Source organism: Anguilla anguilla, chromosome 4, assembly GCF_013347855.1.
Source record: "Anguilla anguilla isolate fAngAng1 chromosome 4, fAngAng1.pri, whole genome shotgun sequence".
In the NCBI taxonomy this organism is placed as follows: Eukaryota; Metazoa; Chordata; class Actinopteri; order Anguilliformes; family Anguillidae; genus Anguilla; species Anguilla anguilla.
The window spans coordinates 29,917,127-29,939,660 of record NC_049204.1 but is presented as its reverse complement, the minus strand read 5'-3'; the positions used below and the strand labels follow the sequence as shown (position 1 = coordinate 29,939,660).

The window sequence follows — 22,534 nt, the reverse complement described above, 5'->3', positions numbered from 1 at the left end:
ATAAGGCTTGGTCACCCAACATGTGCGGTCCTGCTACACAAACTACATCTATAAGGAAACTGTCTGTATATCACATAGGTTAAAGCACGCCAGATCTTTCCAGTATGTCATTTAATTCCAGCACAGTAAATATGAATTTAAAAAAAGACTCTCTTTAGAAATGTATCCAGTCTTAAGTTCAGAGACATCTTTGTATGCGGTATTTGAGGTATTCTGTTTTCTCTGGCTGAAATTGTTTCTATTTTTTAAATGACAAAATAATTATGTCAAACAAATATATCACACACTTAATGACCCACATTTTATTGTATGATGTTTCAATACAGTTTACATTGGATTCCATATTTTCAGAAAGGTACGGCCAGACCCAAAATGTGACAGCACAATAATCAAGTTTTTACATCTGCAAACAACAACATTGAGAAAAAAAATAGAAACAGTCTTGGTTACTTGGTTAATAAGCACATGCGACAGTAGTAAATGCAGTTATCACATATACAGTAACTGGCTTTGTTGTACCACCATGTAAAACAGGAACTTACGCAAATTTTCAGCGAAGAGATCAATCATCAATGAACATCACATACTGAGACCTGTGTCCAAGGTAAAATGCACTAAAAATACCTATGCACAAAACAACAAGTGAACATTGAACAGCAACATAGAGCTTAATGGAAGATAAAATGAGTACAGCTCAAGAATTGCTATAGTATGCCAATAGCCAATTCTAGCACACACTTTGAGGGAGCACAGGCAAAATACCTAATCTGTTGTATGATATTAGAATATAATGTCATTCACTGCAACTGAAAGTATTGCATCGCATATTGCAAACTATTGTCATTCTTAATGATACTCCAAAAAATATTTCAAATAGATTACTATAAGTAATGAATTCATAGACATTCAATTGAACAAAAAATTCAGATTATTCAATGAAATCAACATTAATTCCAGAAATGCTGCAACAATATTATTTTTAATTCAGGCTGTAAGGTATTCATGTTTAAGGGAATGATCCACTGATCAACGTATGTATAATGAAGTCCAGTGTTTGGTAAGGTAATAGTGATTTTAATAAAAGAAAAAGAGACTGATTTCACATTTAAATTATTATGTTAAAAACACATTTTTGGGTGAAATCTTTTGGAAACTTTTAATCAATGACAAAACTGCAACTTCAAACCAATTAGAAGCATTTCTAAATACCAATGTTTTTAATAGGCTATAAGCTGTAAGCCATACACATGATGTGGTTTTATTTAATTAGCCTTTTCTCTTTGGGTTGTTTAGGTCTATCTGGTTTAGCATTATTGTCTGTAAACAGTCTCTAGAATTCAGTACATAATGAATGCTGGGACTGACTTCTCAATGCACACTGGGAAGTACAGTTCCTTATAGGCAATAAATAGGCACTATAGATGAGCTTCTGTTTATAAACAATGCAGAGAGCATTCACAGTTCAGGGGCAATTGAAACAGGGAATACTCAGGTTTTTAAGCATCTACCTCTTCTGCATTATTTTATCAACAATAAAACTGCAATATGAGATTCAAGCCAGTTGTGTTTTTCTTGTTGGGAGAGATAATCAAAGGTATGATATCAATTACAACTATGACTATGAATGCAGTTATGTGGCATTTTAAAAAAGTTTTACATATATGTTCATAAATTATATAGATGCCACTGAAGTTACACAGTCTCTGCTTAATCTTTTGACCCCTGTCTGTGCAATGCAAATACAGTGTGATGACAAGAGAACTCATCTATAGGAAACAGCTTCATTTGGAATGTTTACAGCACTAATGTTTTCACCAGTTTATGTTGTGTTCCTAGAATATGTGATTTAGGGCTGGACAAGATGCTCAGGTGCTCTGGGCAAAATAGGGATAACCCCCCCTTACTACAAATTTTTTAAAAATTAAAAAAAAAAAACTTAATAGTTCAACAAAAATGTAAAACAAATGTAAAAACTAATGCAAAACTTTTTTTGTACATTGACTCCTATTTATGACAGCAAAAACTTGCGTGGTCCCGAGTGATCTGGCGCCCCTAGTGGTCTGGTGCCCCTAGTGGTCTTGCGCCCGGGGCAACTTCCCAGTTTTCCCAGTGCTTCTGCTGGCCCTGCTGCATGTATATGTAAATCCGTGCATGGACACTAATGCTGTCTCCTTGAGTAATGTTTATATGCTAAATTGCTTCAGAAAGCTGCTTAAATGGACAACAATGTTATAATTATGTAAAAAATATGAACTATTTACATAAACCAAGAAAACGCTAACGTAAATACAGAATGCATTGTCTATAATATTAGGCTGACCTGTTTACCTCTCAGGGAAAATACGGAAAGGCTCTCATTTAGTGTGGATCACTCACAGTATTCTCGATCATTAATGGAGAACAGTATTTGCCTACCAGACTCTGCTTGCTATAAGGAAGAATAATGAAACTTATTCTCTGAGAGGCCCACTTGATAGAGCCTTCTCCTCATTCCACATCAGCCTCCTCCTCATTATTGCCTTCAGGGTTGAAATCCTTCCCTGGTAGCAGGCCGTACTCATTCAGGAACGCTTCCACATCGACTGCAAAGAACTCCTCGTTTAGGTGGCGGGTGGCACACAGGAAGTTTCCCAGAAGCTCGCCGGATTTGTACACCAGTATGGTGGGCAGGACATCGTTCGAGAACCTGTCGGCCGCTCCCGTGCTGGAGGCCTTGATCTTGCAGAACCTGACGGTGGGGTGCTCTGCTGCCAGGCAGGTGAAGCAGTTGTTGAGCACCTCGCAGCCCTTGACCTCAGCCTCGTAGATGTGCACCACGACGGTGGTGAGGTGGTGTTCCTTCTCAATGACCTCCAGGAAGGCCTCGCCGCTCTCCAGCTCCTGCACGCCCTCGAACTTGGGTGCGAAGCTCAGGCGGTCGCGCATCTCCTGCATGCACTGCCTGCGATACCTGCGCAGGTCTTTTTCATCCTCCTCCTTGATCAGCTCGTACTCCTGTGCGCTCATCTATGTGGGGGGAACACATGGATGCACACCTTTACACAGCCTTGCAGTGAGATTTTAAAGGTGAGCCTAGTCTAGGAGTCTCGCCAAAGCCACTGGCATTTGTGAGTGAAGTTCCCTTTACTTCTAGATTCTCAAAACCACTGATGTATATGGTGTCCTTACATAAATCATACATTTCATCCATCTTCAGTGATCTAGCAGTGTTGACTGGCTTTGAAGCCATATACAGTTGATATGTATGTATGTGCCACTGTGTCACCTGCTCTAACTGTCACCAACATTTACAGTATGAGGCACATTTATCGAAAACACGTGCTTAATCCTTTCCGTACTTATGCCTGAACCGTAATGGTTTTACAAACATGGGAGCCATGGGTAATCTTGTTTGTCTGCTGCACACGTCTAGACTGACCTTGCGATGTCCTTTGTCCGGTCCTCCCTCCTTGTGGGTGGAGGACATCTGCCGGAGCAGCTCCCGCTTGCTGGGGGGCATGGAGTCCTGGTCCACGCTCTCCAGCTTAAACTTCCTCCAATCATTGATCACCCCCTTGGGGCCTGGAGTGATTTCAAGTTCAAAACTGTCATTGCAAGCGGCAACAAGACAGCAAGGCAGCTAGAAACACAGTCACACACAGATAGGTTGCGGACGATTGATAACCTTATTGCAAAGCACTGTGAAGGTGCATGATGTTACAGTATGCAGGCCATATAAGCTGCTGAAGGATTAGGTATATATTAGCATTTTACGGCTGCTTTGCTTATGATTTAGTCTGCTTATGATTAAGCAGCTTAATGTATCTGTTTTTACTACATATTCATCTTCTAATAGCTGATTTGCAGCAAGAACATTTTTATGGTCAAAGCATCCCATAATGTATGCTGAAGGAAAGCGGGGCTATGTGAATTCACAGGTCTGTTTTTAAAAAGAGATGTTAAGCAATAGACAGTGTTTCACACTGTTCTACGTTGGACCTGATGAAAAAGTGAAACTACAGAATTGAAGCTCACAGAAATATTTGCTTCTCATTAAGGAGGTTTTGAGCTTAAATATCTTGAAGGCTTGTAGGCTGGTTGCTGGGCTGTGCCTGTTTCAGTCTTTTGGAAACATCTCTATAATTACAGTACTGAACTCTGCTGAAGAGAGACCGCGCCTTTTAAGAGCTTCCTGTCTGATCCCGCATTTTTTTGACGCTAGATCATATGAGACCTATCTTCACCTGTGTGGGTTGTTGGCAGCTCTTCCTCACCCATAACTGGGTTTGACAGCTTGTTTAAAAGTCACCTGGAAAATATAAGAAGTGAGAAGAGATTTAAGTTCCTGTCCTTGCATGACCAAGCCCTCTGTCATCCAACAGTATTCACTCATTCAATCCCATTTTACAAATGCAGAAATGGCATTAATTTCACAACGGTGACAACTTACTGTATATACCTATCTGTCCATGATTTCTTTCAAGGGCATATAAATAAAAAATACATTTAAAGTGTAATACTTAAATATTTACATAAATTGAAGCAAACTGGTTAAAGCTTCAGTCATATCTGGAACAGAATATTTGCAGTGTGTGTATTTGTGTGGGTGGGGGGGGCATCTATACATATTATGTAATTGAAGACACAAGTGTACGAAATGTTCATGAGTGCAACACACTGTAGGAAGCTGTCAGCATCACTAAATTCAATCTAGGTTGATGTGGTGTAAGAAGATTATCTACTTTGGTTTCTATTGGAAAACATGGCTGACTCCTCATTGCGGAGGCAACATGAGTAGGCTGTACCACATATGCATTTCTGTAAAATAAGTAGCTAGTAACTAGCTGGCATAATAAGATTCCTGATATTCAACAATAAAATTCTACATTAGAAACAAATACCAAGAAAAAAATTCCAATGCCATGTCAGTTATAGCTATTCTCTGTACAGATTTCATTTTTCTACTTCTTACTATGCTGTATGTAACATAAATAATTACAGTATAAAAATTATCACTTAATTTCCTTAACCTGAGATTATAAAAGGAATGGTAAATCTATGTCAATTTTTAAAGTCACAAATTTGGTTGCAGATGTTAGCAATCCTTTGATTAAGCAATTTCATTTTCTCTGTACAAGCATCCAAATCCCAGCACATTGAAAACACTGTATTTTAAGAACAAGAGAAGGGTTCTACCTATATTACATACAACGACGTGACGTGAGTAAATGCATGTGATCTTGACCGTGTGAAATAATGCCAAGGAACTTGGATTGGAGCATTGCCAGCTGAAACCCATATATCACAGATAAGCCTCATTAATCTTCAGCATTTCAATCCTCAGATCTGCCCTCCCAACTCTTCTACATAATATACCTGTCACACGACTGCCAAAAAAACTTTTATGAGTTTATAATCTCATGATCTTACATCTTTTGGTTGGCATTTGGAGATGCTTTTCATAGCATGTGTAGAGGTATCCCCCTCCACCCAAATAAGGCAGTGTCACAAAAACACATGTGGCCACACTGCACATGGTCATTTCCTATTGCATATTCCAATTAGAGGTCCCTGAAAGCTCTATGGGGCCACAAGGTTTATGGTGGAAGCATTGTTTCGAAGCGGTTTTTGCTAAGCTAGACCCCACCTACACTTGTCACACAAAGCCTCCCTCTGTGCAATATACATTCACTAATCACTGTGTCTGTATGGATACTCCATCATTTAAACTTTCCCTTACACTGTACATAAACTGACTAATGCAAAGTGAATTGCAAAAATTTGTTGTGTAACAACTTCTTGTTATTGTTACTGTCAGCACACTGATCTGAAGCCTACTGGCTCATTTTATTCACTTAAGTCTGCTGCTTCATCTTCCCATCTAGAGACAGGTGAAACACTATATTGGTTCTTTAACTTTACAAACAAAAACACCTTCTACAAGGATCAACACAAAATTATGGAAGCCACTATCTGACACTGAGGTCTGCCCTTTTTCCTTTACAAACATAGCCTTGCTATAATCCTTTCCCTCATTTTCGCATTCTGTACATCTAAGCTGTTCTTCATTTACATCATATCGGTTCATTTAGTATCAAGAGCTCTAACAGAAAAAGGAATTCTTCATTTTTGTCTTTTATCATTATCACTATCACCAAAATTAAAACCACATTGATTATAAGGTAATTAGAAAACTATTTACATGTTCAGTCCTACAGTAGTACAATTAGCTATACAAATCCAATATATATTGAATACTTTTTACTCCATTGTTAACGTAAATGTTAAATGTTAATATGGCCATTGTCTCGTACAAGTGTGTCTTATACTTTTCTGAAATACAGCAAGATTGGACAAATTAAATGATTTCATTTTGATTTAAATGAAGTCTGAGCAAAAGCATCACATTTTTCCACAAAAAAAATATAAAAATTCTGAAGAGCAAAATAAAATGGTGACCTTACCCGTTTCTTTTAGGCCTCCTGGTATTTTTACTGTTACTGACAGCTCCACTTGTAATGTTTTGCAGTAGCTTGTCCTTTCAATTGTCTAAGACACAGCATGTGTGATGAATGGGCAGGGCTAGTGGCTGTTTTCTAAGAATAAGTAAGGATCATAATGGTGACCCTCTCAGAAATAGCCCCAGGAGCTTAAGAGGATTTCGAAGCAGGAATTAAAGACCTGAACTCAATTAGGCTGGTGGACATAGGAGCAGCAAGACAGATAAAGCTGAATCAATGAAACCGGTGTTGCCTCTTGCTGTTCATGGAGGGTTTGTGTCTATTGGATGTGTTGGTATATTCCAGGTGAAATATTAAACCAGGGGCACCTATTCACCCATACTTCATGGGGAGAGCTCTCCAGCGTCTAACTGGTGTGCAGTGAATACTGTTGCGCAAAATGGCAGCCATGCAGCAATACTCATTAATGATGGCTGACAATAATTACCCTTTCACCCCTTTCACCATGCAGTAATTTGAAATGTTTAATTAATTTTCTTCTTCTTCATTTGTTTGTTTGTTGGTTAATTATATGTCTGTGGCAGTCGGTCCGCCTGAGAGGCGGATTGGTCTAGGCTGCACTGGCTGGTGGAGAGAACACACGCACCTGGGCTGCGTTGGCTAATCAGCCCAGGTGCTTAAAGGTGTGCTGCTCTCCACAGTTCGGGGCCGAGACTGGGAGCTAACACCAAGAGCGCAGATATGATTTTCATTTTGTTTTTGTTTGAGCACTGAAGTCAATTAAAGTAGTCCTCAGCTGAAAAGTTGGAGGAGCTGGACTTCGCCAGTGAGGTCCAGCTCCAGGCGGGTCAGCAAAAGAGCAGGGAACTGAAAAGTTGCTGTGCTGTTTTACTTTTCTTTTGTCTTTGTTATTTTAGCTTGTTGTTTTAATTCATTGTTTTTACCCGGAACCCGTGAGGGGGAAGGGTGAAGTGGTCCGTTTATTTTATTTCGTGTTTGTGTGGGTGCACTCTCTCTCTCTCTCTCTCCATGCGACAGAGACGGTGTTCCCCGGCATTGTCGCATCTCTCTCCCCGGGGTGTCACGCTTGGCGTGTGACAATGTCCTTATCCTCTTCCAGTACAGCAAAAGAAACATCCATGTTAAATACATAATGACTCCACCAGGACCAGCAAACTGGAAGGGAAAATAGTGAAAGCGGGTGAAAAAAGTCCGCACAAGAGCGCTCGCAAAAAAGCTGTTTTGACAATGGGACAGCCCTAAACCCTCGTGGGCTTGACGGGAACGCGCAGAATGGGACATTCGCTAAGAAGGGCGGGACTTGTGGAGTTTTTGCTAACGGTCAATTAAAGTCAAATAGCAATTATTTTTACTGGAATTATGACATGTACACGAATCCGACTAATGCATATAATATAGGTTATTTAGGCCAACTAAGTAGGTCCAGACAGAGAATCAAAAGGAAACAAACCCAGTTATGCCATTTGGCACCTCGACTTAAGGAATATGATATTTTTTGAAGAGAATAGCCCCTAGAAAATAGGCTACAGCCACAATAAATATAGTCCTTCAGTTTTAGTATCAAATGTAGCCTAAGTAGATGTTTATACGCTTCAATGTGGTGAAGGAGAAAGTTTTAAAGCTCTTTTTTTAAAAGTTAGCATTTAATATTTCAATAAATCATAAAAGAATATGGAATATCATTATATCATGGTTCATTCGTAAAAAAATAATTTAAAAAAATACGAAATCTAAAACCGTGCTTATTTTCCAAAACCGAATCGAAATCGAACCAAACTGAAAAAAAAAACAATAATCGTTTAGCACTATAGCGATGGATTAAAATGAATGTGCCCCAGGAGCTCATCTCCCCCAGACAGAACTGAATAAAAATAAACCAATTTCTTGTGGAATTTATAGAGCTCTTGGAGGCATTGTACTTAACATGAACATTTTTAAAGCTTCAGCTAAGAAAGCGGAATGTGAGGTATTGCCGTTTCACGCATCGTTTGATTGCGTTCGACTGGAAAATTACCATGGAAATTTACCATCTCAGTTCCAGCTCAACCAGGTGTCAAATTAAGGAAGGCATTCATAAATTAAACAATAAGCTGAAAGAGTTGAGTCGCTTAGAGCAAGGGAAAAGTTTGGCCTGCATTGCGCGCCACACGATAGAGAAGCAGAATTTTCCATTCCGTGGCATTTTGATGTCAAGTGACTGCATGAAGTTATTCAGGGACTCCAGTTAGAATGGTGTGTTAGAAGGTCACGATGTACAGCATGCATTCAGCAAACGAGATGGCAATATGATACCAGCAATCATCTTAACACGATACCTGTAAAAACATTCCAAAAAATTTGAACCAGTTTTTAATTATGTTTAACAGAGGAAGCAGGTCTGAGCAATACAAAATGTTATGTGTAATAGAATATGGCAAACTGTTTTTTTAATATAAAAATACAAATATTTCGTTAAAAAGTAATAATAAATTAAGTTAACATTAGCCATTTATGGACACATAAGGTATTCCAAACCAATATAATAAAATGTTCTGCAGAGCAATGTATGAACATCATATGACCTGAGGTTAACCCTGACCAAAAAATAATAAAGATGTTCTTCTGTGCCAGAGAAGGCTTCTTTCCTACTTTACGATGTCTTTTGCAAAATACACCTCAATGATGGCTTGTTTATTTAATACCTTATTACCTACGCTATATGACCAAAAGTATTTGGACACTCATTGGTCTGGGGCTGTTTTTCATGGTTTGGGCTGGGCCCATTAGTTCCAGTGAAGGCAAATCTTAATGCAATGACATTCTAGATGATTCAATTCTTCCAATATTGTGTCAACAGTTTGGGGAAGGTCCCTGATTCAGCATGACATTGCCCCCAGGTACACAGTGAGGTCCTTACAGAAATGTTTTTTTTTTCTTTCAAGATCGGTGTGGAAGAACTTGACTGGCCTGCACAGAGCCCTGACCTCAATTGCAAGCGCCAGGCCTAATTGACCAAAATCCCTGCAGCCATGCTCCAACATCTAATATAAAGCCTTCCCAGAAGAGAGGAGGTTGTTATAGCAGTAAAGGGTTGACAAACTTTATATTAATGCCCATTATTTTAGATGAGATTGCAGATGTCAGGTGTCCACATACTTTTGGCCATGTTATGTATGTGCGAAAAGCACTAGTAGGTCTTTGAATAGGGATCCACTATTGAGTAAAACAATCAGTATGTGATCAGAAATCACTGTGTTACAATAATCAATTATCATTGCAGCAAACTCTCATGATGGATCATCATGACATTAAAATGTCAGAAATTAATCATTAGAGCACATCGACTTTCATCTCCGCCAGTCTGCAATTACCTGTATACTGCTGATGACATGCAGTGTACATTGTGCCATTTAACTCGGTATCAGTACATTTATTGGCTTAAAGGCTTACAGATACTATTTTAGTGTGGACAGAATCAACACACGTCACTGGGGCCTAAATGCTTTCTGCCTGTGTTCCTAAGGAAACCATGTACTTCTGGATTTAAACTGGTTATTGAATTCATCCCTTGTGACAAATACAGTCAAAACGAGAGGAAATAATTGCACAATACCTTAGTTTTATGATTTATTTTCAAGAAAATGCTGGAACACAAAATAGTGTATATTCCCAAAGGTCATGTTTCCAATATAAACCACCTTTAGGTTCAACATTCAATTGCATGATTTATCCCAGTAGCAGACTGTGCCTTAGATATAGAGAGAAATCCCTCTTGGTTTATATTATATCCTTGGAGAAAAATACTAAACAGTATTGATCGTCAGTTTTCAGTACTGTTCGGAATGGTCAAATGCCATTGTATGGTTTACTGCACTGATCACTAGAGGGCAGTAAGTCTCAGTGTAAAAAGAAATATGTGTCTGTATGAGACATACAAATTGCATTAGTATTTGTGTGTTTGTGTGTATTTATGTTACACACAATGCTAGAATACACAGAATTAGAGCAGTAAGTTACACAGAAGCAATACTCTTCATAGTTTCTCCTTGCATGTACCCATGTATTTGTGCTACTACTCTGATCTGATGGAACATCCCCCAGTATGTAAACTTTTACATAAATATTTATGGTTTGCAGGCTTTTAAAAGAGGAGTTGTTATATTGCAATCTAGGCAAAAGAAATTAACCCACTGCAAGTCTTGCCTGAATAAGATGAACAGATGAATCTTGTGTATACTTGTGTCTGTAAAAGAAAGAGAAAGTCTGTGAGAGAAAGGCAGTGAACATCCTCTCTACATGTCAGACCTATCTGAAACGAGAGCAGGCTGCTTCAGACAGTGCGACATGGCGCACTCCTAAATAAACATGGCCGACAGTACAGAAAGGAACAGGGAAACCACAACTGAGAGTCATAACTCGGGGAAAAGGAACTCAAGTAGGTGGAGCTTAAAGCTACCTGCTACAATTAGGATGGTATCACAAATGCATAGGTTACAGTTGAGTTGGGTTGGGGGGGGGGTTAGTGGGAAAAGTAGATTCCAGTGAATGCTAGTGCCTTCGGCAAGATTTGTGTCTCTGTTAAGATGGTCGATTGGACGATATGAGTCACATTCCATAGGGGTTTAATCTTTATCTTTTAAGTCATGCAGGCCTGAGAAAATGTGAGGTAAAATCGATCCAAATATAGTGATCTAGGACGATAGAAGCAGATAAAACAGGGACAAGAGCCTTTGGGAATTGAATGCATATTTATAATCAACACTTCATGTCCGTCTCTCTCCTCTCACCTGTCCATAATTCCTCCACATCACTGAATTCAGCCAATAAGGCTTCTCAACTGGTTACTGCACTGAGACTGCTCTTCTTGCAGTCACACAGTATCAGAAGACTCGACCCTTTCCTCACCAAAGAAGCCACTCAGCTATTGGTCCAAGTTGTGGTAATTTCTCATCTGGACTATTGCAGCACCTTGCGGGCGGGCTAACTTACTGGTCTGGGCCATCAGGCCATTGCTACAGCTGCAGATTGCTGCTGCTTGGCCAGTCTTTAACCCACCTGCATTTACAGAAAGCACGCCACTTCTTACTTCTGTTTGTCAAATCTATTCACTTTCACTGACATACCAAACTGCAAGGGGGCTGCCCTTTTCTACCACCCGGCACTTAAAAAGGGAAAGAAAGCTATTAGGCATAACATACCTGCCACTCTCCTGTGTGCTAGGGAGTAATCAGTGAGCACAGTGCCGATGTTATCAGTTTCCACAATAAAAGTGAAGAAGAAATAGGTGACAGAGAGCATAATGTAAACACATTGCCTTTCATATGCCTCATTGATTGATTATTGCTAATGTATTATTGTCCAGAAATTACATTTGTCTTTCCACTTCTCATCATTTTGATGTGACCACAGAGATGAACAGGTTTAGTGTTTCTTGGGCAAATGCAGACCCATTGTAAAGCAATTAAAAAATCTGTCAAGGTTAAACTTTGGCTGAACATTGAGCTGTCAAAATCAGACCAAATCTTGATTTGACTATGTTAAGAATCATTAATTTAGACACTAATAAATGTTTATGTTAGTGTAGAGAATATGACCTTTAAATGTATTCTTTACTGATCAGTCATGTATGGTGGATTTCCATTTTGTTGCAGTGATTGAAATTCAAATTCAAAATTCATAATGGTCTAGAGAAAATAAAGGGGATGCTCCATGACTGTATAACTGACACCCAGTCATCTCAGAGGTTCCAAATGGCTCACTACTCGGCTGAAAAAGTGCTTCGTGCTCCAAGCAGAAGTCAACAATGATTGTTTCTAAGTGTAAAAAGCATTCGGAGAATGCTTGAATGCATGCATAAATTTATGTCAGCAAATCTTTATGGCTGCTGGCACGTGAGATTGCATGTGTGGCATGACGCTTTCTTTCTGACTGCGTTCATTTGAAAGATTAATTGCGGTACTGTTACTGCTTCCCTAATGGCAATGAGGCTCTGAAACGAAATGGAAGGTACCTGCCAGAAAGCAGACATCATGTTGAAACTCTCAATGTCGGCCGCTTTCTTTTGTGAATCATCAGGTTTTACAATTCTCTGTCACCTGTGCTTCACATTAACATACCCTGATACTAACCCTTTGGAAAAAACCTCAGCCGTGTCTCAACATGTCAGTTTCATTGTGGTAATGATGAAAAGTTCTTATCAATTGATCAAATAAGCCTGGTGTGCCAGAGTCTTGTATCTACAACTAAAATGGATAATCACTGATACAGTATGCTGCTTTATAGTGAATATATTATATTTACTGTGGGAGCATTGTGTTTTTTACAGAGTTTAAAAAGCAAAAACTGTTTAGTCTTGCATTCATATAGCAAGAAGTGGAATGGAAGTACATTTGTAGAGTCCACTTAACACTCATTTATGAACAATGTGTGAATATATGTGTTCTCAGTTTTCCTCCTTCCCATAGAAACTGTCTCAACATCTTATCCTCTGGCATTTGTAGAGTGAGGTGAGGAAGTAGTTTTCTTATCTATTCGGAATATGATTTATGACAGCAGTGCCAGGTAAATACAAAAACCAGCAGACCCTGGCCACCCCTAGTCTAGGGTCTCTAGAAACATTGGTGTTTACTGGTAGACAATGTCACATCATCAAGTCATACAGGCAAATCGTTTGTTGAAGGGGGTAATTTTAAAGGCTATAATTATAGCACTTGAGTTTGATATAGGAGAAAGTCTGATATTTTTGGGTAGAACAGAATCACCTAATTTATTAGTCTGGGGCTCCTTACTTGCTGGTGTGGTGAGACAGAGCCTGGAAGCTGTAATTACCTGTGGTTAAGGGGAAGTTCCTGTAAAAATACCCCTGCTGAAAATTTCAGCTAAAACCAGCCTAAATTGGTCAAGCTGGTTTATGCCGTGTTTTCAATACATTCAGCTGGTTGACCAGCTGTTTACTAGCTAACCAGCCTATGGTCAGCTAGTCCACCAGCTTGGCCACCAGCTTACTCTACCAGCTTAACCAGCTTTATTCAGCCACATATCAGCTTTGACCAGTCACAGACCAGCTAAGATCAACTAGAAGTGCTCAAAACAGCTTAAATCAGTTTAGAATCCCGACTGGTCTGAGCAGGAGTTTTTTTTTAGCAGGAAGACATTGCAGTAGGAGAAATTCCCACTTGTGAGTGTATTAACAGCTATCCTGATTCATGGATAAAAGGAATGCAAATGTTTCCTTGTTTCACAACATCTTCTGGCTAGTTTCTGTTGGCTTCTTGTGATGTAAAATTATCCTCCCCCACACACACGTACACATGCTGACACACTTCTCTCCATCTTACTAGCAACCTGCGCCACTTCATTCTTGATCTCAGAACTAGAGTGAATCAACAGCTTCCCGATTTACACCAATTTATCACTAGGGGGCACAGTAGGAGGACAAAGTTACTTGAATTACTCTGGATAAGAGCATCTGCAAAGTGCCAGTAATTTTATTAAAACTTTAATGCGGACCTTTTATTCACCGGTACACCATAGCAAAAATATACTGTAGCATATTTACCAGCAGGCTGCTGAGGTTCCAAAGTACTGCTTCCTCTGCAGTCCACTGCAAGAACTGCATTATGTAACTGCAGTTGTTAGTGAATTGACATAGATTTTCTATACAGAGCATGCTGGAATGCTGGAATGCTGGAATGCCTGAAAGACCTGACTTTCAGTCCGCGAGTCTACCCCCAAGATCACTGTGTCACGTGACAACAAATCCACAAATCCATGACAGTTACGGGGCTGTTGAGCGGAAGTCTGTCTCCTGTGTGGTGCCCCTCCAGCATGTCCCCTCAAACAGAGAAAATAGACAGCCTCCAGGGTACAGAGACTAGTTTTAGCATGTGTTCTTTTTTTTAGTATTTATTGAGTACATATTATCTTACTTCAATATTTTGAGTTTTTTTGTATGTGTGTTTTTTAAGGCACACCTGTCAAATTTTGAGCATCAGAGTACTATATTGGGACCATCCCCACAATCTTACTGATTAGCTCGCACTGTTGGGGAATGAGCTTTATTTTCTCCTGATTTTATGTGATATTAAGCTGACATAGGTAACAAGAAAAGAATGCATATTCCCTAAATGAATACACCTTCCCAACTTCCTTTTGGTACTTCCTGATGCCAAAATTTCTCTGTTAATCATTTTCTGACCTTGAGATATCTGCTGAGGACTATATTTGATGTGCAGTACTTACTTTCAGGTGTGTGTTTGTGTGCATGTGTGTATGTGCAAGATTATTTTTCCAGGCCATACAATGCATGATTGTATGGCCTGGAAAAACCGCCAGTGTACCAGAAAGGGGGTAGGAGGACATTTGGGTATGCAAAGCACCAGACTGTGTAGGTAAGTAAATACTTCCCACTCAAATGCAGTAATACAAACACCCTTCCACCATTTGTACATGATTACAAACATACACAACCCTTCACCTTCCATAGTCCCTGTTTAAGACACATAAATCTGATTCAGTTCAGAGTAAACAAGCCTTCAAGTTAGCCTCTTTTGGAGAAAATGTCAAGAAGACGTTTACATTCAGAAAGCCAAATGTAATCACAGATTGGCCACACTGCATTTAATCTCTTTCAGAGGTTTCGACTCTAGAGGGAAATTAAAGGTTCTGCTAGCCAGGTGGTTTGTGCCGACCTAGAAATAACATACCCATTTATTCAGTGGTGCATTCATTTCAAGCTGTTAATGATAAATGAACAGATTCCAGCACACGTCCTTAATGTCTGTCAAAGTTATTTCCTTTTTTGTATTCCCTGGCACAATTTTATAAAAGCAACAGGTGATAACATCTCTCATGTGCACATTCTGTAAGCTATTGCCTACAAGTCTGCGTCCTTCCATTCTGGCTCATAACAGGGTGTTACATTTCAGTTTTTCCACATTGTGATACTGGATCCTTTCAAGAAGTGGCCCCAAGGTATTCCCCGCACCCAGCCTCTTACGGCGGTGTGAACATACAATATGTACCAAGGAACAAAAAAATACACTTCTGCAAACGTTACAAAAGGCCTGTATTAAGAATAGACTTCCACTCACTCATTGAGGGGTCAGGAATTCAGCCAAATTGTGCGTTGTGAATTAAGCGGAAATCGTGAATATGTCCTTAATATTTTTCAAAGTATTCACAGTTCACCGATCAGTGTTTTCAGTCACAGGCTAGACTCTCAATGCCCTTTGCAATTATAAGAATGCAGTCACAGAGGTCCAGAGTGAACAGGCCGGTGTAAAAATCCAGTTTTGTGCAGTCTCACTGCCACCTCTCTTCATAATTTCCAAAAATGAATTACCCAATAATTTACAGTCATTAAAAATTCAAACTAAGCAGATGCTCCAAAAAATGGTAACCTACTAGTTGCATTGATCACTCCATTATTTCTGTTTGAACTTCAGTTGTGGCTACAGCCTAACCTCATCAACCACTGAAGAAGAGAGGTGATAACTTACTGCATATCCTGGAACATGTCCAATTTACTAAAGAAAATACTATTCTGTACACAGGAAGATTTAAATGTCACTTTTATCAATGAGTGAATTTGGTGTGCTCCAAGATATAAAAAGCAACTCTGCCACCTGCAATGATCATGACAAAAATTAATTTTCAAAGTGGATTTGGTGAGTTGTGCTTTAATCACTAGATGATGAATGATGCCATAAATTCTTGGACTGCTTAGTCACAGCCAAAAATTCTATGCATTTTTTTTTTACAATGTTCCATTGCTTCATTGGATTCTTGCGAAACATAAACTGGATCTGGTACAGTCGTATTACTTATTACGGATATCATAGGAAGTTTTGGCAATCCTATTTTGGATAAACTTTCAGTCCAGGCACTGACTATTTCCTGCCAGGACTACTACAACTCCCTCCCTGCTGGCCTCCCTGTCTCTGCCATCAGACCTCTGCTGGCCATTCAAAACCGTGTTGCTCATCTGATCTACAACCTCATCAGACTCAGCCCTGTCAATCCCCTTTTCATCCCCCTCCACAGGCTACCTATATCAGCTTGCATTAAATTTTAAACCTTAGTGCTGGTCTATTGGGACATCTCTATTATATTGTCCACAGATTATCAGAACCTTCACTCCTACCAGACCCCTCATTCTGCTACCTCTGGGCACCTGGCATCTCAACCCCCATATGCCTACACTTCCAGGTCATGCCTCCTGTCTGTTTTGGCCCCCTGTCTGTTTTGGTGGTGGAATGAGCTTCCCACTGCTATCAGGACAGGAGAAACTCTGCCCATGTTATTCTGCAGACAGAATATTTTGAATACTCCCCTCTTCAGATTGCTCCATGGTTCCCCTAGCCCCCTTTGGATAACCTTTCTTTTTTCTTTCTTTCTTTGAATTCCCTTTTGAATGATATTGTAGATGTAGCAGTGTAAAGATTAATTGTCTATTGGTCCTTTTTTAATTACAATACAAATTGCTGTTTGTTAACATTATACTTACTGATGGGCCTGCGTGTCTTGGTGATACCATATTTTTGTATTCTTAATATACACTAATGTTCTCTTTTGAATTCCTAAAATACGCTAATGGATAGAGCATCTGTGATTGTAAATGTAATGTAATGAACATTTTAAAAACATCAACACAGATAGATGATGTACAAAACTATAATAATTCTGCTTATTTTTGGCAAGTCTCATTTTCTTGCATCTCTCACAACTAGATGTGATTTTGAGGAATTTATGGTGACCTGGGCATTTTGTTCAATGTTACACACTTTCTTTGGATTCCACCACTCAAAAACACTTCACTCAGCTAAACATCACAAAACTGAACACTTCCCAATGCTTGTTCTTATTGAAGATGCTGCAAATAAAGTTTAAAAATAACTGCTTCAATACAAAATGTATAACCCAAGTGACTGGAGAGAGTGAGAAGTGAAGACAAGTGGTTTGCATGGAAGATCCTTGTCCACTTCTACATAGGTCAGCAAGAGGCATGCATTGTGGAAGAAGGACATTATTGCAATAATAATGGTCATGGAGACAGTATATCAATGTTAAGAACCTCAGAACCACAGAAACAGCCAGGGAGGTCAAGGCAGGTATAGTCATTGGTAACTAGAGACTGTAACAATCAGTAAGACATACAGTGCTTTCCAAAATTATTGGCAGTCAGGCCAGGCGCCCCCACTGGTTGGAGAGGGAAGCAAGAAGCATACAAGGACACAGAGCCAACATTATGACCCTGTCAGGAGTATCATATAGTGATACATATCTCTAAGCATGAGAACTGAAGGGCTTCACTTGATTTTTATGACACCATTATTTCCTCTTAAATTTATGTACTTTCATATATTAATTCATTAATGTGTTCATTAGGAGCAAATCTAATTTCTTCATAATTTATTTCACCACAAATGTAGAAATGTATGTTTCTACATTTGTGGTGCTCAGCAGAGAAATGTGTAAAAAAAACTTTTTCATAACATGACCAATAACTACAGTGTACATTATAGATGCCATTAATACACAAACGTGCTGTGTTTATCTTAAGAACATGATGCAAACGCAGTGTAATAAGTGAAAAAGTTATAAATACAAGCGTACTTGAAATTCCACAGAATTTTTTGAATTCCCCACTAAAGCACTAACTTTCCTCTAGGCTCTTCCAAAGAAGATACACACCTTTTCTATTGACTGAAACTCTTTAAAGAGAGACGAGGCAGCTGTGGAATGTCACGTTCATACAATGTTTCCGTCTGATGCATATCTCAATATTAAACCAATGACATTGATCATTAGTTTCCCAGGGAACGTGACTGTTTTTGTCCTGCAGCTATTTCAGCATACTCTTTTTCACACCTTGTATGCTAAAAATAGACCTATTACTCACACACTAGAAGGTGCGGTATGTGATAAGGTTATCTCAACCTTTTGTAAGTAGGTTGACAAAACTATGCATTCAAATGACATTCAGTGTAAAGTTTTTGCATTTAAATAGATATACAATATATTGAAGGCTGAACTCATTAACAATGTACAACATATTCAATTTAACTTGACAAACCTTAACTGTGCAGAACTGACAACTGAAATTGGGCAAGTACTATACATGCATTACGTTATAAAACACTTTTAAAATGGGTAGGATGTGTTTATGCGAAATAATGTTTTTCTTAGTCTTGTGTCTATTTGATTCTTTACAAAATAATATATTCATCATGTAGAATTCCAAAGGTCTGGACAGTATGTACCTCAACTACTGTATACCACAACCATAAAATGAGGTCTAAACAAAGTGCAATGACTGGTCCAATAAATGATTATTTTTTATGATGACATTGCCTTATAACACTATCTGTGTACAGTAATAAAAAAACAAACAAATGAGAACTGATGGAGTGATACAGTATAATACAAGTGAAAAGATAAAATTACTGGGAAAAGTCTGAGGTCCACCCTCCTTTGTTTAGAGTGTTTAGTCTTTGTTGCCTCGATACACACATTGCCAACCTCATACCTCATTGGGTCTCAAATGTGACACCAGTGTCAAAATCTCTGCCTCACCCGGGGAAGTCAGATAGTCATTTTACATACACCCACCACCACCACCCTGAGTAAATCCCAGAAACCATACTGACATCTGTATGCTGTCATTATTGAGCAGGGAGCTCAGACTAGAGATCCACAGTGTCTAGTGGTTCTTGTTCTTGTACAGTGAGTTTCTGTTCTTCAGCACTTGAAATTATCGATTGGCTAACGAGTCGTCACAACTGGCTTCTCAGGCCAATATTGACAGCTGACCGAAACCACAAGAACTTTTAAGTCACTGTGGAGTTTGAGATTTTTTATTTGGGATTCTGGTAAAGGTATGAACGAAAGGGCTGCTGGTATAATTAGGAGTTTATAGATGGTGGTAATGTGACAAGATTGTAAAATATAGCTAAAGTGCTGGTCTGAAAGTTTATTTTAGGGCTTCTTCCACAATATCCAAAGTTCAATCCTTGAAATGGTATTGCACATGGCACACATATTTTAGAGGTTAAAAAGTGATTTATAGTGAGTGACTTCAAAAATTAATTGTGACCACATACTAAACTATTTATGTCCTCAAACATTGAAACTTCTTTTCCTTCTCCTACATTTGGCTATTTGCACAGAAAACTCCAAACATGTGATTTTAATGCTTTGACATGGAAGACACCAAGGCTGGGTTAAATATGGGCAAAAAAATATGAGCTTTTTCATATAGATCTTTTCCGCAGCCTGCAGCACAATATGACCTTTTTGACCCTCACATACAGTTAACTTCAAACACGAATCCACTTCACCCTTCGCTTTCACAGAGATTAATGCCTCATGCCCCCATCCAAGGACTTGCAGAAAGTACAAGAACTTCCACTCTTGCACCACTCTGACACATTTCACTGGCAACAATATTTCCAACTACCCCATCACCCACCCTGTGAGTGTGAGCTCCCTTCTGCCCAGACAGCGAAGCACACTGCATTAATGTCCAATCCTTGCAGGGTTGTGCCAGTTTCAAAGCCCTTTGTAACCAATCTGCCTCCACTCATGTTCAAAATAAATGGGAGTTATGTCGCGTCACAGTCAAAGAATGGTTTTACAATGGCAAAACCCTCTTTATTCAAATAGCCTGGCATTGTAAGAGATGACTCACTGTTACCACCGGAAATATTGGCATGCGTTGAATGCACTTTTATACACCGAGTATTTTTGGATTAATGCCCTGGTTATTGTTGCTAATAATAGGTCTTTGGAACCTCACAGGCATACACGTACAGTACACATTGTCTGAAGCTTGAGTGTCATTAATTAGATGTTTATGTAAGGGATTATAGCGTATGTTTTGTGGGAGTGCTGTACATCACTGTCTCTGTCAGTCAGTTGCCTTATATAGTTCCCAGAAAAGGTTTTAAGCCTGACTATGACTTTTCCTTTTCTTCTGTCTTTTCCAAAGGTCAGTATGTAATGTAAGACATCTGGATGCTGCTGCATCAGTGTAAACAGATACGTCAGGCCTTCCTTTTTGCACAATAGGAGGGTTAAACAGCCAGGCCTCCTTCAGTTCAGGCAATGACTCACATGCTTTTGCAGGTATTACATGTGGTCTGCATCATCACCATTCCCTTTGCAGGTCTACAGGGGTCTGTGTCCCACATCACTGGATGTCCATTGTGAACTAGGTGGGGTAAACCCAGCAGTATCTGAGTGCATGCAGGGGTCGCTAGATAGCGATGAATGTGGATGAATTGTGCTATGGAGTTACAGTACCATACACAATTGGTGTTGGCACGGTCCGGATTTGATCTGAGGCTGTGTGGCACATCGATGCCACTGAATGTGGTGCCTTAGCCAAATGAGACCAGGGCTGTTTGTAACATCATATCAATGTACTGTGTACAATGCATTTGATTAGACAAGATGGCAGTTGTACTTTTGACTAATGTTTTTTTTTTCTTCATGTTTGCAGGCGCATAATCTATCTGTTTAAGATTATCTTTAATCTATTTGTTCAAAATAATCTATCTGTTCAAGAAGTACTATATAGTTGGAACATACAGGAAGAGAAAAGAAAAAAACATTATAATCTTGGTAAACAAGGTTTCTGAAAGTGATTTATTCACTTTCACAGGGAGGGTGATCCCCCTTCTACATTCCTGGCTTGGTTTTTATTTCCTCTATGGCACAATGCCAGCTCTTCTGCACCTCCAACTTGTAACTTCCTCCTTTCCCACTGCCCACTGCTTGGGGAGGTGGGCATGCTATAAATATCCTGACTTTGTATCTGTGTGTCAAATGTTCTGTGCGTCCAGCCATTAATAACAGTCAGAAATGCTTTGAAGTCAAAGTATTCTCCTCTGGTTAGTATTCTCAAAGGACTGTGATGACAAACTTCTTCTGTCACTTCATCTTTGCCCAGCACCTCCAGCAGTGCCACATAATGTGGTTCAATGTTTGTAACATCAAGGATTGCCTACTGCAGTCAAAAAGCTGTTCATGAGAAATTGTTTCATAAGCTGTAAATAGTGCCCCTACGTATTCATACAGAATGCATGACTGCACATGGAGCTACTCACTTGTCCTTTATTCCATAGATGACAGCAAATTAAACTGATTTAATGCCTGCAGGAAATTTAGGATTTGAAATCAAATCTACAGCTGTGCATATACAGTCTAATATAATCAAACTACAAGAACTAATATCTAATAACTGCAACGGTAACTTCATCAGCATATACTACACATTGGATATGATTTTTTATGAAAGAAAATCGCTCAATAAAGTAAATGAGATGCACACGCCCTTTATGTAAGTGCGTGTAAATTGTGCTTACAAGTGCCTGTGACTCAGGGCTACGTCACGCTCGGAAACATGTCAACATTCTTTCCATTTTGAGGGTTGCTGTGCATCATGGTTTGTAGAAAAACAAACACGTCCTGTATTTACAGGCTCTCTGCTTGCTTTACAGCCATGAGCCACGATGGGGGAAAAGAGACTATTTCATGACCATTTCATAAAAAAGAATGGACGAAGTGCTCCTCTGTGGTAGTTGGTTACAGATGCCAGACACGGATCTGTGAAAAGAGACACAATTGTTATACAAAGTTCATGTGATATTTTAAAATTTCAGCTTCAAATAGCCTAACTCTACAGTAACCCTAATAACTGTCACTGCTCCTACACTGATTTTTGCACAACAATATGTTAAGTTCAGAATGTATAACACAAAACTGATAGGTGAACAAATAATTCAATTGTTGGTTAAAGTGAAGAACTAAATGATAGGTAGCCAAGACCTTTAGTATTACAGTATATTTGTTATAAATAGTATGGATGTAAACAGATTTAACCCTGTTATGTGTTCAATATCCTAGTTGAATACTGTCTTTTGGAGTTGAATTCACTCTCTAAGAGGTGACTGTACACTTATTTGCGTTGAATGTTTTGTACAAATTAGATTCAACATTAAACATTTTGCTGTGTGTACCATATTAATAATTCATCATTATATTACTCCTGTGTTTATATATATACTTTATATTTCATGAGAAGAACACAT

The 22,534-nt window shown here is 39.0% G+C and overlaps 1 protein-coding gene across 1 annotated transcript; it reads right to left on the bottom strand.

Moving 5' to 3' along the window:
- Positions 1-1,791: 1,791 nt before the first annotated feature.
- On the bottom strand, positions 1,792-6,732 carry pdcb (phosducin b). The gene is made up of 4 exons (XM_035412653.1): positions 6,444-6,732; positions 4,224-4,288; positions 3,419-3,561; positions 1,792-3,006 (listed from the first exon to the last, which is right to left on the bottom strand). The coding sequence occupies exons 2-4, from the start codon at positions 4,255-4,257 to the stop codon at positions 2,488-2,490; spliced, it is 696 nt and encodes a 231-aa protein (XP_035268544.1). The 5' UTR covers positions 4,258-4,288; positions 6,444-6,732; the 3' UTR covers positions 1,792-2,487.
- Between the last annotated feature and the right edge of the window lie 15,802 nt (positions 6,733-22,534).

Coding starts and splice junctions, on each gene's coding strand:
- pdcb (XM_035412653.1), bottom strand. CDS start 4,257: ATGGGTGAGGAAGAGCTGCCAACAACCCACACAG. Junction 3,562..4,223: donor GCTGCCAACAACCCACACAG/GTGAAGATAGGT, acceptor AAATCACTCCAG/GCCCCAAGGGGGTGATCAAT. Junction 3,007..3,418: donor CGGACAAAGGACATCGCAAG/GTCAGTCTAGAC, acceptor CCCCCCACATAG/ATGAGCGCACAGGAGTACGA.